This window comes from Fringilla coelebs, assembly GCF_963513975.1.
Source record: "Fringilla coelebs genome assembly, chromosome: 3".
NCBI lineage: Eukaryota > Metazoa > Chordata > Aves > Passeriformes > Fringillidae > Fringilla > Fringilla coelebs.
Genome location: NC_140030.1, coordinates 38,748,921 through 38,763,848, shown reverse-complemented (window position 1 = coordinate 38,763,848; position 14,928 = coordinate 38,748,921). Strand labels below are relative to the sequence as shown.

Sequence of the window (14,928 nt, the reverse complement as noted above, 5' to 3'; positions counted from 1 at the left end):
ACATCATTTCTGTGAAAAGAGGGTTAGCTGAATTCTCTTTAATTTTCTCAGGCTTGGAGAAGGTAGAAAGGTGGGGAGTTGATTCAGATAATGGAAAACAAATCACAAGAATGGCAAGTTATGCCCACACAGATATTAAACAAATGCTGCTCACTACTTGTAGGAAAAAATACAATGCATTGGATCACTTATAGTCAACTTACTCAAGTGAAGAGAGAAAGGGACCCAGGGGAAAACCTGAGCCCTGCCAAGATGGGCAGTCAATTTCCCGTGGTTCTCAGTGGGACCAGCCTGGCACCCCAAGTTCGTAGGTAATACTGATGTTGTTGAAAATCTGTGATTACTCCTTTGTCATCCTTTGACACTGGCTCTGAAAAGTGTTCTTTTTTAAACATTAGTTTCATCTTAGCATGCATAAAACTGTCCCACCGCCAAGGCTTACTAGTCATGGCAAACTCAGGGAATGGTGTGCAAACCAGAGTAAACAGACAAGCTCTCTTGCTCTGCTAGCACAGTATGTCATCTTTATTCTTATCCTCTTACACCAGTCTACTTTTTTATAATGGGATTAAACAGTAATTAGTGCATTCACCTCTTTAATTATTTTCATATAAACTCAAAAGTTATTATCAAAAGCCATGTTTAATCAAGTGTCTGACATGCTGAAACAATTGTGGGGGCCTTTAAGTCTTAAGCTGATGTGCCACCTGGAAGCCTTGCACTTTGAAAAATGGAAATTTTTTTAAAATTGTTTATTGTAGTAGCAAATAATTTTCTTGATTAATGTGTCAGTGCTCTATAGCTGTTTATTCTTTCTCCTGTGCTTATATAAACATCAATTGTTACATATGTCACTCATAGCCCTCACCGTATTTCCATTATTGCTCCCAATTTGAGTTCTCTAGCTATCCTAGACACAAAATGAATCTCATAATATTTTATAGTGAAAAAGGCTACATAAAAATGAATAGTACTTAACACATCCTTGTTTTCCTTTCTCCTATCCCACAAGTGGGACTCCAGACTGCTGTTTCTTGCCATCTACATCTGCTTTCATTCCTTTTCCAGAGGTCCTTGGACTTTTTTTCTAAATGGGAAAAGAAACATATACATTATTTGATCTCTAGCAGGCCACTAAAGCATGTGATGAACTCACAGCAGAGAAGCTGCTATTTTTCTCCATTAGGTGCAGTCAGCGGCTTATGCCACAGATGTGGCATCATAGTTCTTGTTAGAGTGTGTTAATTCCTCAGTATTTACTTTTGGCTTTGCAAAATTCCATTCTTTACAGTATTTGTGTAGCCTCTTAAGGGATCCCAAACATACTGGCTAAAAATGTTTGCGAATGCCCTGACTTCAGCATATGCTCAGCACGTTTCCAAGTGGGCACTGCGCCCTGGTGCCGCAGCCGTGCCCAGCCGTGCCAGCCCCTACTGTCACCATACATCCTTGTTATGGCTGTGTGCTACTGGATGCACCAGAAGAAAGCAACTTAGTCCAAGCCCAGAAAGACTGCTGGTATGATTTTCTGGACATTGTATGCAGCTGGAATAGTGTACTGCTTTATCTAGGGCTTCCTCAGTCTCAAACCCCAACTCCAGAAAAGCTCTCTTGTCTGAGAGATTTTGTTCACATTGTCTTTGTAGTTCACATTGAAACTCTGCCAGCTTCCCAACAAGAAAATCTCAGTTTCGTGGAGGAGTTGAGAAGATTTTCTCTAAGGAGCAGCCATGGCTATTGCAGATAAGTGAACAAGTCCATGGAGCTGGTCAGCCCTAGGAGGGTCAGTGATGGACAGTCCCTAAAAGTTTTGAGGCTAAGATACTAAGTGAAGAATTGTGCCTTAGCGGAAGTAAGACTTTCCTCTGTATTTATTGTTGATTTTGTAGTATATGGGGGAAGAATTAAAACCTAAAAGTGTTCTTTTAAGCTAGTTGAGGTCAGGCAGGTAGGTGCTATTCTGTGTCTTTGTGCTGTTGGTAACATTAAAGACTTTGGAGCAGCTGTTAGAACAAAATGTGAGCTTCATCTGGGAAGAGCTATTCTATTAAATTAGCAGCCAGAAATGACACAACAGAGAGAGTGGAAGAGAGTTTTATTTTGTGCTTCTTTTCTTGCCTTTCTCCCTACCCCTGTGCTGCCTTTTTTCATACCCCAGAAGCCTTTCAGTTGGAAAACTACTGCTGGATCTTAACTTGCTTGAGGAACATCAGAGTGCACATTTTAATGAGATCAGCAATGGTGGGAGCTGGAACTACAACATTAGAGTGCCATCGGACCAGTTATATCCCCCTGCATATCTTCTGTCATTGCTTGAGTTCTGTGCCTTGACTTATAATTTAGGTTCCCTTTATAGGGAAGAAGTGCTGCTAATGAGTGCTTTTCTGTACTAATGAAATGAAATATTAAAATGGATGTGATCAAATGTCATTTGAGTTGCCTGAAGCTTTGCCATGAGATACTTTTGTGAAAGAGTGGCTGTATTTATCACCTTTAGATTTGCATGTACGGAGCTCTGAGTGTTGTTTGGCTACTGTGTTTGTTTTCGGTTTTTCGCAATTAACATTTTTTAGTGTTCCTTATGGAGGTGGCAGCAGTGGGGATTTTATACCACCTGTCCCTGTAATCTTAAAAATATTACATGAAGAACTAAATTGAATCAAAATATGTAGAACTAGAATAGTGTAGAACAAAACAATCTATCTAAATTACTCATAAAATAAAAAAAAATCCACCATGGCAATTTGGCAAGGGAGGACAAAAGGGAATGGAATAAAGAATCAAACCAGTGTTTTTGAATGATTCTTTCCCATCTGTTATCTGTGTAGCTGACTGGCAAGTTCTCACACCTTCATAAATGGTCTGTGCAACATCATGTTGGTAGAGTTTTCAGATGTAATTTTCTTTGCAAGGACAATGGTATGTGTTAAGAACAGATAAGGACCCATAGGTCCCCAGTTTTTAAGCAGTAGAAGTATTCTACTCTTAGCCTGAAAAAAAAAAAAAGTGAGAAATTTAATTTTATGAAGAAAGATGGGAGTATAATTCAATTGTATTCCTCCAATGAGTACCTTTAGTGTACAACCCTGCATACCCTCCTTTCTGAAGAACTACAAAGTTTTTTAAAATCCTATTTAAAAGTGCTGTTTTCATACTGTTAAAAAAATCTGTTCTAGAGTATTCTGCCCCTTATATGTCTAGGATTTATAAGTTAAAGGAGTGGTTATTAAATGTGGTCACAAGCCTCTTAGTGAACAAAAAGCTAATGGAATGGTAGCATGATATGAATGCCTGAACCTGCCGCCTGTGTTATGCTGTGCGGGAGAATAATTGGCTTTCAGTCATCTAAACTAGTCACAGACACTCAGATCCTTTGAACTCTAATAAGAAATGAAGTGCACACTTACTTTAAATAGTGAGTGACTAAGCATATAAATGTCTTGATCAAGTCATCAGTAAAAAAACAAAAACCAAAAAACCAAAAAAAAACCACCAAAAAACACCCCCATAACTGAAAAGGAGTCTTCTGTTTACATTTTGTTATTTCTGTTTGAAATCTTTATTTTACTCTCTGCATCTTTGCCGTGTAATGTTCCCTGCTGAGAAGGACAGACTGGAAACACAGTAGGGATCTTTGCCTTTTAAGTTGCTCTTTGCTTTGCAGAGGACCACACGTTGGAAGTGCTGGTGTATTTGTCCAGTGTTTTGTTTGGTATAAGAGGAACATGACAATTTAAGAAAGGCAGGAAGCTATTATTTGGTAATTTTAGCTACGTTTCTATTGCAAGTACTAAAAAAGCAGACAGAAGTTTAAATGTATGCCTTAAGGTACGTGTATACAAATCTGTTCAGCTTTTGTGCGCTTCAGTCAGAAAATTCTGAAACAACCTTGGATGAAGGTATAAAAGGATAATTTTGAGTCAAATTTGCCAAAACTATGAATTCACAGGTCATGTTTATCCAAAGTGCTTCCCAAAATTCTTTTTGTTGTCTTTTCTAAAGAGCATATATAACAGCTCCTGTGGCACAATCAAGCTATAGCACATTTTACAAGTAGGACTAGATTTTCTTCTAATGCAAACTTGTGCCCGTTTGTCAGAATCAAAGGCTACAAGCTTTGCATGCTAATTGGCTCTGCCAAGTAATTTAGCTTCCATCCACTGGGGTTTTTTTTAGCACAACAAATTCTAAATGCTATGGCTATTTTAAGCATATTTTTCTTAAAAAACTTAGTATATTGATAGAGTAATTGCCCGAATTTCCTACTGGTGTGATCCACTGATGATTTGCATAATTCATCAGCTTTTATCTATTGTTGTCTTAAGTATTGCTGCATTTATTTTTTTTTCTCTGTTGCATCAAATTAATCATACTAATATGACTCATGTTGCTTTAGCAACACTGTGGGTCCAGTCCAAAGGCTATTAAAGTCAAAGGTACTCCTCATTGACTTAGTGAGCTTTGGATAAAGTTCATTGTTTTCATGCTCTTTCCATCACTGCAGTACCAGACAACTGAAATAACTGTTCCAAATATCAGTGTCTTTTGATACTTTGCATTTCTGTTCTGAGAAAATATCCAAGCAAATATGAATGTAACCAAAGTAAATTCTCTCCCTCTGAATACAGAATGACTATTTAACTAGCTTTAATATTTTGATACCCAGTACAAAGTTTCACCCTGTCCCTTTCCTCTGCATACAGGTGATGGCTTAAGAAGGTTAGACTGTCTGTTAGGGTTGAAGAAAAAAAAAAAGAGTTAAATAGTCTGGTTGAAAATACTTCTGCATTATTAGAAGGTTCTGGAGGACTTTTGTGTTTTGTTTTGCATATTGATGGTGTTTGTTAGTTTGCCTGTAACTTTGGTGTTGAAACTTGAGTCTTAATCTGTTTTCGGTTTTAGTGTTGTCTGATCCCCCTTCTCTCTTCTTCATTCCCTACAGTTCTCATAGTTTATACATTCTTAAGCTGTCTGTCTAGGTTGCAGTGCTCTGCTTGCAAGTCTAACAGTTGATGTGTTTCATGTGTGTCTCTGCCTTGGGAACTGTGGCAGTAGCTGCAGGAAGTATTTCTAAACATCAGCATTGTAACACAACACATTTTTTAATTTCATGGATTCACAGTGAGCAAACCAAAGTAAGAAGTTCTCTTGCTTCTCCTATTGTAAAACTTTTGTCTTTTCCTACTGTCTTTTTTCTTTTCTTTGAAAGTTTTAATAAGTTAATTTCAACCTACTTGTTTCTTTCTGTGAAAGTGGGAAAATCGATTGAGCAGTTTATGCTGCCTGCTCTCCTCCTCTTTCTTACCAGAGTCATCTTTTAAACAAATGTTCATGCCTCGTTCTTTCCTCAGGATCAGGGTTTTCTGGTTGGTTACAGATTCTTTGGGTTTTTGAGATCAGGGAAGAATAAATTTTGCTCCAAAACAACTAGTTCAGATACCATCAACACTTCAGTGGCCTTAAAGCAGATCTCTAGAGTGTTTTCCTTTTGTCTAGGCCTATTGCAGGCATCCAGATACTTCACACCATTATTGTACCTTTCTTTGGTGAAAACCAGATGCTTCTTGTTTTTATGTGGCCCTCTGTTTTAAAATATTGCACTGCCAGCTGTTGAGGTACGAGTAGTATATATTGAACTCATAAAAATGCCACAAAATCATTAACAGCATCATCAGAAGAAAAAGAAATTGTGAGCATATCTTGCTTGAGCCTACATAACAGAGTGGGCAGTTTAGGTGTTTACAGAAATGTGTACCTCATGTGACAGAAGCAAAAAAAAAGAAAGGATAGAAGTCCCTGCAAATCTAAATCTTAATTTGTTTTGTTCCACTTTAGCTTGTGGCCGTGGGTTCTACAAATCCTCCTCACAAGATCTGCAGTGCTCCCGCTGCCCTACTCACAGCTTCTCTGACAAGGAAGGATCTTCCAGATGCGACTGTGAAGATAGCTATTATAGAGCACCTTCTGATCCACCATATGTCGCATGCACAAGTGAGTGAGTCATGAATTTAATAGTAAAGGACGTTGCTTAACCAACCAGGTGCAGCCACTTGCAGCGAGTAGTTTTGTCTGGCTTTTCCTGGGTTTGAAAAGTACATTTGCAATGGTAAAAGAAACTGAAAGGCAGAAAAAGGGTTGACAGTGAATACAGAATCAGCATAAATATAATTTTCAAGTTTGCTTGGTACAGCTTTGGAAAACATTGCATGTTGCATAAGTGCATAACTCGCTGTAAAAGATATAATACAGGCCCAGTACTCCCTAAATTGTTGCAGACAATTTGCATTATGTGATATAATACCAAAATTAGTAATGTGAAAAATGAAAAGTAGCCTCTGTGGAGCTGCACTTTGATTGAACTGTAATTGGATCTGACTTAACCTTCTAACTGCAAATAGATTGGCCAACACAGATTGGTGGTTCAAATAGTGGAAGTCCAAAACATCCCTAAATATCTCTGTAAATCATATCAGAGCTGATAACAAAAGATTAGATGCAGCTTGTGCAGCATGTTTAGAAGAGATGGACAAATCCCATATGTGGAAAACCTGTAAAAGAGAACTTTTAAGGCATTTTAACTATTCCTTTTAATTATACAGACGAGAAACAGCTAAAAATTAGTTGCAGCAAATATGCAGACAATTGTTATTCTGATGTCTTAATGGAAAATAAATAAAGCTCTTAACAAATGAGTTCAAGAAAGCTTTTATGCAGCCTGTACTAAAAAAAATGAAATGTTTATGTGAAGAAAAATGCTTCAAGTGTTTTCTGTCTCAGTAATTAAAATGCTACCTGTGTGTCCCACTGTGGTTTTGTGTAATTACCCTGGACTTCTTTGTGTATTATGTAGGACCTCCATCTGCACCACAGAACCTAATTTTCAATATCAACCAGACTACTGTGAGTTTGGAGTGGAGTCCTCCCGCTGACAACGGGGGAAGAAGTGATGTGACCTACCGCATTTTGTGCAAGAGGTGCAGCTGGGAGCAGGGCGAGTGTGTTCCCTGTGGGAGTAACATTGGATATATGCCCCAGCAAACTGGATTAGTAGATAACTATGTCACTGTCATGGACCTGCTAGCTCATGCTAACTACACGTTTGAAGTTGAAGCTGTGAATGGGGTTTCTGACTTGAGTCGTTCCCAGAGGCTTTTTGCAGCTGTCAGTATTACCACCGGCCAAGCAGGTAAGTTTTCATCACTTATGAATCTCAACACTGTGAGACTGCGAGAAATTTGGAACATGCAAACTATAGATGCAGTAAATCAGGAGCACGTTTAGTGTGCTCTGGCTCATTAATCTTTTCACCTTGCCAGCTATTTAATTTGAGCTTATACTATTTCAGGATAACCTGTCCTGTTTCTTGGCCTCGGGATTGCTTTCAGAAAGCATTCACAAAAGACTTAAAGAAGACGCACAGCTTTGTTATTAAAATGAGTTTCTAAACTTGGGAACTTTTTTTTTAAATTTTGTTCTTACATCATTATAGTTAATTCCATAGTATTTAAAGGTAAAAAAATAATGTGACAGTTCTATGCAGACTTCCTTTTCGAATTTTTAAAACATTTGTGGGAGTCCTAGGTCACTGGAAGATGATTTGGATTTCTGATCGTGTTTTCAGTGTTAATGTTTGCCCTCAGGACAATATTTTTGATTTATCCTGTATTTCCAGATATTTGATTATGAGATGCAATGAGAATGTGATGATTATTCTTTGTTTCTTCTATTTATCATAATCTGACAGGTGAAATGTCAGGGGAAATAAAATCAAACCAGCATATCACCCCAGGGGAAAAAAGGGCTTTAGTTGTCTGCAGCTGAACAAAAAAAAAAAAAAAATTCTCAGATTTAGGTTTCTGAACTGGCCAGTTACTTGTTGATAAAATTACAGACAATACTATGCTGCGGTCTTAAAGAGAGGATAGTAAAGCTAACCTTTTGTAATTTTAAAAATCTTGAGCCAAATATTATTTGCAAGATATGCCTTTCAAAGAAATACTAAATAGTATTTTTATGATTATTTTAATAGTTAAAGAAAATATAAAGTCAATAACTAACATGATTCTTTCTATAGGAATAGCTGACTAATATTTTAAAGGATACTTCATAGTTATGTCTTAAAGGAAATTGCAATGACTGTGAATCATGGTTTTTTATTTTTTTAGTGCAGTAGAAATGATCCCCTAAAGTAATGTTTTGAACTGAGAACAAACTCAGCAAACAGGGTAAACAAACAAACAGGAAAAACTCTAGTTGTTTTGTCCTTTAAAGAGAGTCATATCAAAAAAATAAAATAAGGGATAAGAAATTTAGTTCAAAACCTTCCTTCCTTCCCCCCAAATTTAGGATAGTTAATATAGTTGTTAAAGTTAGGCTGGAGTGTTTAATCTCCCTATAGTGCTTTTATGGATTCCAAGTGCACATTTTTTATTATTTTGAAGCTATCTCTGTGACTGAAAGGATTGGTCTCTGTGTTCATTCCATTCTTGAAGTTTATGATGAAATTTTCAGCACAGAAAACTTACCCTGAGACTGTTTTGTACCATAGATGATAGTATTTTGGCACCTTGATTTTTCATCTTCAAAATAATTCTCCAAACATGCACAGGTGGACAGCGTTCTGCTCTCTGTAGATGACTGTACAGAACCATCACAGGAAGAAGAGGATTTGGACTTTTTCCTATTTTGCTGAATCAAATTGGCTTTACTTTATGTGCTTTGTTGGTTCAGTGGCATACAGGGTAAAGGAAGAACCAGTGCAATTTAGTGGCTAGTATCACATCTCAGGAAGATGAAAAAGCTTTTATCAGAAGTTTGTTGTGTTTTCTCCAAAATAGCTCATTATTGTTCATTATTTTGTGTTGTCGTAGTCATGGATTTACAGGGCTTTTATTAGGCCAGAAAATATAATATGCTTACCCTGTGCTGTCTTATACATACAAAAGCTATGTGATTTTATGAAATGATCCTCACATCAAGCCCAGAGATGCTAGTGAAACTATAGCTTGCATATGTATTAGAGGTAGCATCTAGACTTTACCAGAAGTGTAAAGTAATCAAAAAATCTTCAACCTCCTAGACAAGCTTTGTGAGACCATGAAGCAGGAGATCTGACTCTGTTCCTTCCCTGCTCTCTAGTTTCCTGTGGGATTACGCACAGACCAGCATTTCCCAGGATTTGACACTGTTTACAGAAAGGGTATGACTGAAGCTTTACCTGTTTAGCACTTCTGAATATAAAGATTTAAAGGCTTCTAGTTTGGCATCTAAAAGGAATATATGTGGAGGACAGATTTTGGAAAAAATGGCTTTAAGCTCTTTTTGTTGCAGGTTTCTCTGTAAAATGAAGGTAACCTTCACTTTTCCTTACCAAGCTTTTCAAGATTTTCTGATTAGAAGTGCCACATAAATGCAGCTTTTTTTTTTTTTTCACAGAATTACAAAATTTGTGTTAAAGAAAATACAGACATTCAGAACAAATGCATTTAGCAAAAGGAAAGACCTCTTCTACATTATTTTTGCAACAGCATGTTTTGGATCCTAATACTGATTTCTTTGGTTTCTCAAGGAGGAAAATATTTTAGGTGGAACAGATTGATGACTATAATTGAACAGAAAGAGACTGGTTGCTCAAAGGAAACTGTTATGCTTCTGTGTTTCTCTTTTATTTTACTATAGAGAGAAAGAAAATGTTGGATTTATTTATAGCCAAGTAAACTAGGATTCATGCAGCTCTCATTTGTTCCTGTGTGACTGTTCTATACTTCTGGAAAAACTGACTTTTTTCTGTGCCCATATTGCTTTTTATGTGTGTAAATGTGTCTAACTAAACCTTCTTCACATGTTATTATGCTAACACAATAGGTGGCTATATATAATTACTGGGTTCACCAGTTGCACAGAGGATTGCAATGAGATTTTCCCTTTGTAGTTTGGTTTAATTGAATTGCTCCTTTGTGTCCATAGTCCAAAAATTCAAATCATTGTGTAATGATAACAGGAAATTATTGATAAAAGAATGGGGTATAGAATACATTCAGTGTTTCTTCGCCCACATGTAACAAGCTTCTGATGAGACAAAGAGAGCATGCCACATAAAAGAGCCAGGTGGTGGATAAAAACCTATTTATATTTGTGGAAATAACACATTAAAATGACTGCAAGTGGGTAGGTATCATTTCCCATCACTTATATATATATTCATATATATACGTGTATGACACATTGCTGCTCATTAATTGTTTTAAAAAGACTTTGTGACTAGGCTATCAGTTGTCATGTGGCACATTTTTATGCTTCAGCCAAGAACCATGAGGCTCTTGGGTTCACTTTGTTTTCTTTTTTTTTTTTGACAAAATTAAGTACACAAAGTCCCCCAGAAGTAAACCATCTTGTTTCATATCTTGCCTATCGTGCATATTATAGAAAGAATACAGGATGTCATCCCAGTACTGCAAGCTGACCTATGAGAACCCCTGCATCCTTGTAGAATTCAGATTTGAATGTGGCTAAACTCTAGTTACAATAAAAAAATAAAGAGCTGCACCTGGCGAACAGCCAACAAGCCCTACCTTTGCAAGAATGGGTTTTTACCAAAGATAAAATTGACCACTTCCCTGATAAGATATTCCCCTTTCAGTTGTACTGGTAGTTCCTTTGGATCCATCAAATTCTTTACCAAATATTACATTTTTTCCATACAACACCCAGAAGGCGAATGGAAATTGGGTAGGTTTCACTGCAGATGAAAATTTGTTGTATTTTGGCATTCATGCATTTTCATTTTACAAAACATGCTTCAATAACAATTTTATAATTTTTCTGTTGACATTTTTGCAAAGATAGTGTGTTTTTAAAACTTTCTTTCTGCATCCTTTCCTCTAGGATTTTTCTGAATGAACAATGGACTCATCTCTGGTAAAGAGTTTTATACACCCAACTTACCCTGGCCTTGATAAAACTTAGGTCATTTTGAATGAATACCAAAATTTATCAGGGTTTGAGAAAATTTAAGTGTGCGTCCTGAGCCAGTTAAAATTGTCTTTATAGTCATTGAAGAGAAAAAAATCACATCCATGGGGACTCATCATGCCTTATTACCATAACTAACTAAGACAAACAGAAGTTAAAATGTAATGCCAATAACTGTTCCTAAATGTACTCATTGCTCTTGTGCAGGGAGCACTTGATAATGCTTGCTGCTTCTTCATAGCCAGAGAAAGGTGCCCCATAGAACTCTTAGGTCATGCTGTGCCTTCAGATGCACTTGATGCTGACCACTTCAAGTGGCTGAAAACCCCTGATCCAGTTCCATAATCAAGGCTTACTATTGAAAAACATTGGTTTTTAGTAACAATTTTCTTTGTATATGTTGATTTGCTGCTGTTCCAGTTTTACATCTTAGAGTTCAGTTTTAAGACCTTTTCCTACAAAAAAAGCAGATTCCAAATTTCACAGTTAAAGCTAAAAAAAAAGGAAGCGGGATTTGTCAAATTGGCATTAACCCAGCAACTTGAACTGAAAAAAACATTGCATGCTATAAAATCATGACTATTAGCAGCACCGTTGATTTACATGACAAGAAGAAATGGCTGAATGCATAAATGCATATCTGTGGGATGGGTTCTGCCTTTCTTAGGTAATTCTGAAGTCTTTCTAAATGAGACGCTTCACATTCTCTCATGTTACCTTCTCCTTTCATTCTTGCTGCTTATAATTTTTATTTTCTTTGTTTCTTTACTCTTTTTCCCCAGCTCTCAATTATCCTTACTCATTTTTTAAAGTCTCTTCTTTCATAGCCTCTGCACTACTGACCATCTATTTGTTTCCTGTTCCTGTCAGTCTCACTTAAGCCTGACTTTTCTTCAGCAATGAACTGTCCCCCAGCAGAGGCAGCAATCAAGAAGATTGATGCCTGCAGCTTTCCCAGTCACTATGACCTCAGTGTTCTAGTCCTATTCTCACTTCCCTGCTTTCCCCAGGCCATTTTGGTTTCTTCCCATAGTGCCACCAAGTTGTTTTAATCTACCTTCATCTACATCTTCCATACAATGTTCACTTCTGGTGATACATGACAGCTTATTACAAATAGCTTGTGTTCAACTTAACATTTCTTCAGTGTTTTCCCATTTCAGTGGACTTCCTTAAGCTATAGGTTCCCTTGGCTATTTCCTGCTAATGACTTTAGTTTTTGAGCTATACTTCATCTTCTTATGTCCGGCTGTACATCAGTTTTTCCACATTGATATGGCCACATCATCAATATATATATTTTTTAAAGCAATTCCTCATGTAAAAAGATTCAGATTATAAAAAATAATGTTTTCTTTTTACCAAAAGTGTTCCATTTGTTGAGCTGTGGGAGTTATTTTATAAAAAGTCACTTTTCAAATGTAATATTCACTAAATGCTTTCATTAAACTGAGGTTTTTAGAAACATATATGTGATGATGACTGCATTTGAGTTACCTTTTTGCTTATTTTTTTTAATGGGAGCTGTATGGATGTCTGTGCTTATTCTTAATAATATTTAAGACATATTTTAATATTGTAAAAATTTTTCATAGACCGGTAGGCAGAGAGCATAGCAGTGTGTTCTGCACTCCATGGTCATCAATTAAAAAGGGAAAAAATAGTAGAAATTAGTTGCATATGATAGCTATTATTCTTGTACTTTTTTAGATGTCCTTTCAGTATATTAAAAGAATGGATGGGGTTATTTCTGTGGAGCTAAGACTGTCTATTGATCTGCAATCACATTACCCTGAACTAATATCACAGATTTTTTTACAGGAGGTGATAACTGAGTTTATACCTGAATTAAACTGATGGATAAAAACTTGATAAGAATTCCAGTATCTGTATAGCAAATACCATCAGATCAAGGAAAGCAGTTTGTTCATTCACTGATTGCATCAGGTCATATTTAATATTGTGACATCCACAAGGTTATAGAGATACTACAGAATTGCAAGTTTGGGGCATTATTGCTAGATTATTAAAAGTTAGATTTTTCTTCAGGAGTTTCACAAAGAAGGAAACATCTGTCTAGGATGTAATATGGTATGGCACATATATTTGAGAGTTTTGATGATATACATACACAGAACATGCATATTCACCAAAAATTTGCAATGACAAGCAGTGCATTTTATAAGAAAAGTAATTGATATTAATTCCTTTTTTTTTCTGCTATTTTGTTCTAATTTGTTCCAATATTTTTCACTGAAAGATAAGAGAGATAAAAAGCAAGCAGATGCTAGCTGTGTTGCTTAGGGTCTGATCCTGCACCGCTGAAGTCAATGGAAGCTTTGTCATTGACTTCAATAGGAGCAGGATTTGAACCTTATGCTCTATCAGAACACACAGGAACAAAAGCTATGGGCGCTCTGTCTTCCTGAAAGGAAACTTTAACTTCATATCACATTTCGAGTCTATAGCAGGTTTTTGCACATCAGTTTGTGACTGAATGTAATTTGGATTTTTTATATAGAATACTAAAAAATACATTGTTGTTGTTGTTGTTTTGTTGGTTTTTGTTGTTGTTTTTTTTTTAATGGATATCAGAACTCTTGCATGTCCAGCTCTATCATCAAAGATTTTTTGGGAGAGATGTGGTTATTTTTGCTACGAATATAATTTTTTTTCTATAAGGACTAAGTGGATTTTACAATAGTTAGAAGTGAAAAGAATGGGAAGCTACACTCTAGTGTAACTACACAGAGATAAAGTAAAGCTTCAGCTTCACAGGAACAGAGCTCCAAATTAGAAATGGTCTGATTAAGCTATGTATGTTGAATGTTTGGTGGCAACCTGCTCAGAGAAGCATGACAGCCGCAGGGCTATTGACTTTCCTGTGCACTGAGCTAGTGAAAAAACAGGTTATGTCACCATGGTCTAATGTACACTACTCAAGAATAATTTCACCAGCTGCACAATAAAAAACTATGTATTTGAGGAAGAAAATGAGCAACATAAAGTACAATTTAGCCATCTAAAGGAGGGATTACTTTATTGATGTCACACAAAAGACTAGGAGCCCCTTTTTTCTTTTAAAAACATGGCCCAGCAGCTCCTCAATATTTATGAGTTAAACCAGTTGTGTTCATAAAAACAGTGATGAAAAATTAACCCATATCTGAAAAAGCAAGTATTAATATCTCACTGTCTATAACCAATCTCTAAAAGGTCTTTAAGATTAAAGAGCTCTACTTGTGACACCTGCTGGGTGACTTTTTAAACCCTCAAAAATCCCTTCTTCTTTGCCTTCATCCATAGTTAGATTTTTTTATCATGTCAACAAGATCTTTTCAAGAGTGTAGAAACTCTTTGCACTTTTTTTTATACTTTTTAAGAACTTTAATACATAGTTCTGTGATGACCCAGCTAGTGTCAAAGACTTCCAGGATAGCTGTACTACAAAGACAAGAAATGGCTTGATATATTTATACTTGGTGATACACATTCTAGAGCAGCTAATTAACTTATGTGTGAAGAATATACTACTTCACAGACCTTTGATTTTCACAGCAGAACAACATCCCCAGATCTTCCTTTTACCGCTTCTTATGAACTGTAGTATGGTAACTGGATTAGGATGTAAATAAGTGCAGGACATCATCAGTGGGAACTCTGAACTCGGTGTGGTTTATTTGTTTCAGACCTTTTGAAGAATTAAAGTGCCATTGTCATTAGAACAAACAAAACCTTTTAAGTGCTCAGATGCTTTTTCAATGAGAAATGAACATTGCTGTTGAAAAGCACTATTGCAAGTGTGTAAGTGCTACCAAATGTGAAATTCTAATTAAGGTTGAATGTAGTGAATTAAAAAATTCTTAAATTGTAACATCTCTATATAGTGAAGCATTTGATGACAGCATGGCATGGAGCCAACCTGCTGTAATGACTGTGGAAATCTTTAGAAGAGAG

General features: G+C 36.3%; 1 protein-coding gene across 6 annotated transcripts in view; it reads left to right on the top strand.

Moving 5' to 3' along the window:
- Window positions 1-14,928, top strand: part of EPHA7 (EPH receptor A7) — a gene marked incomplete at its 3' end in the record, with an annotated part of 161,558 nt that overhangs the window by 48,854 nt on the left and 97,776 nt on the right. For all 6 annotated transcript variants that reach the window (XM_084203489.1, XM_084203484.1, XM_084203487.1 and 3 more), the window contains 2 exons: window positions 5,836-5,991; window positions 6,851-7,186. In XM_084203489.1, the coding sequence (XP_084059615.1) occupies window positions 5,836-5,991; window positions 6,851-7,186 (492 nt within the window). The remainder of the gene's footprint in view (window positions 1-5,835; window positions 5,992-6,850; window positions 7,187-14,928) is intronic.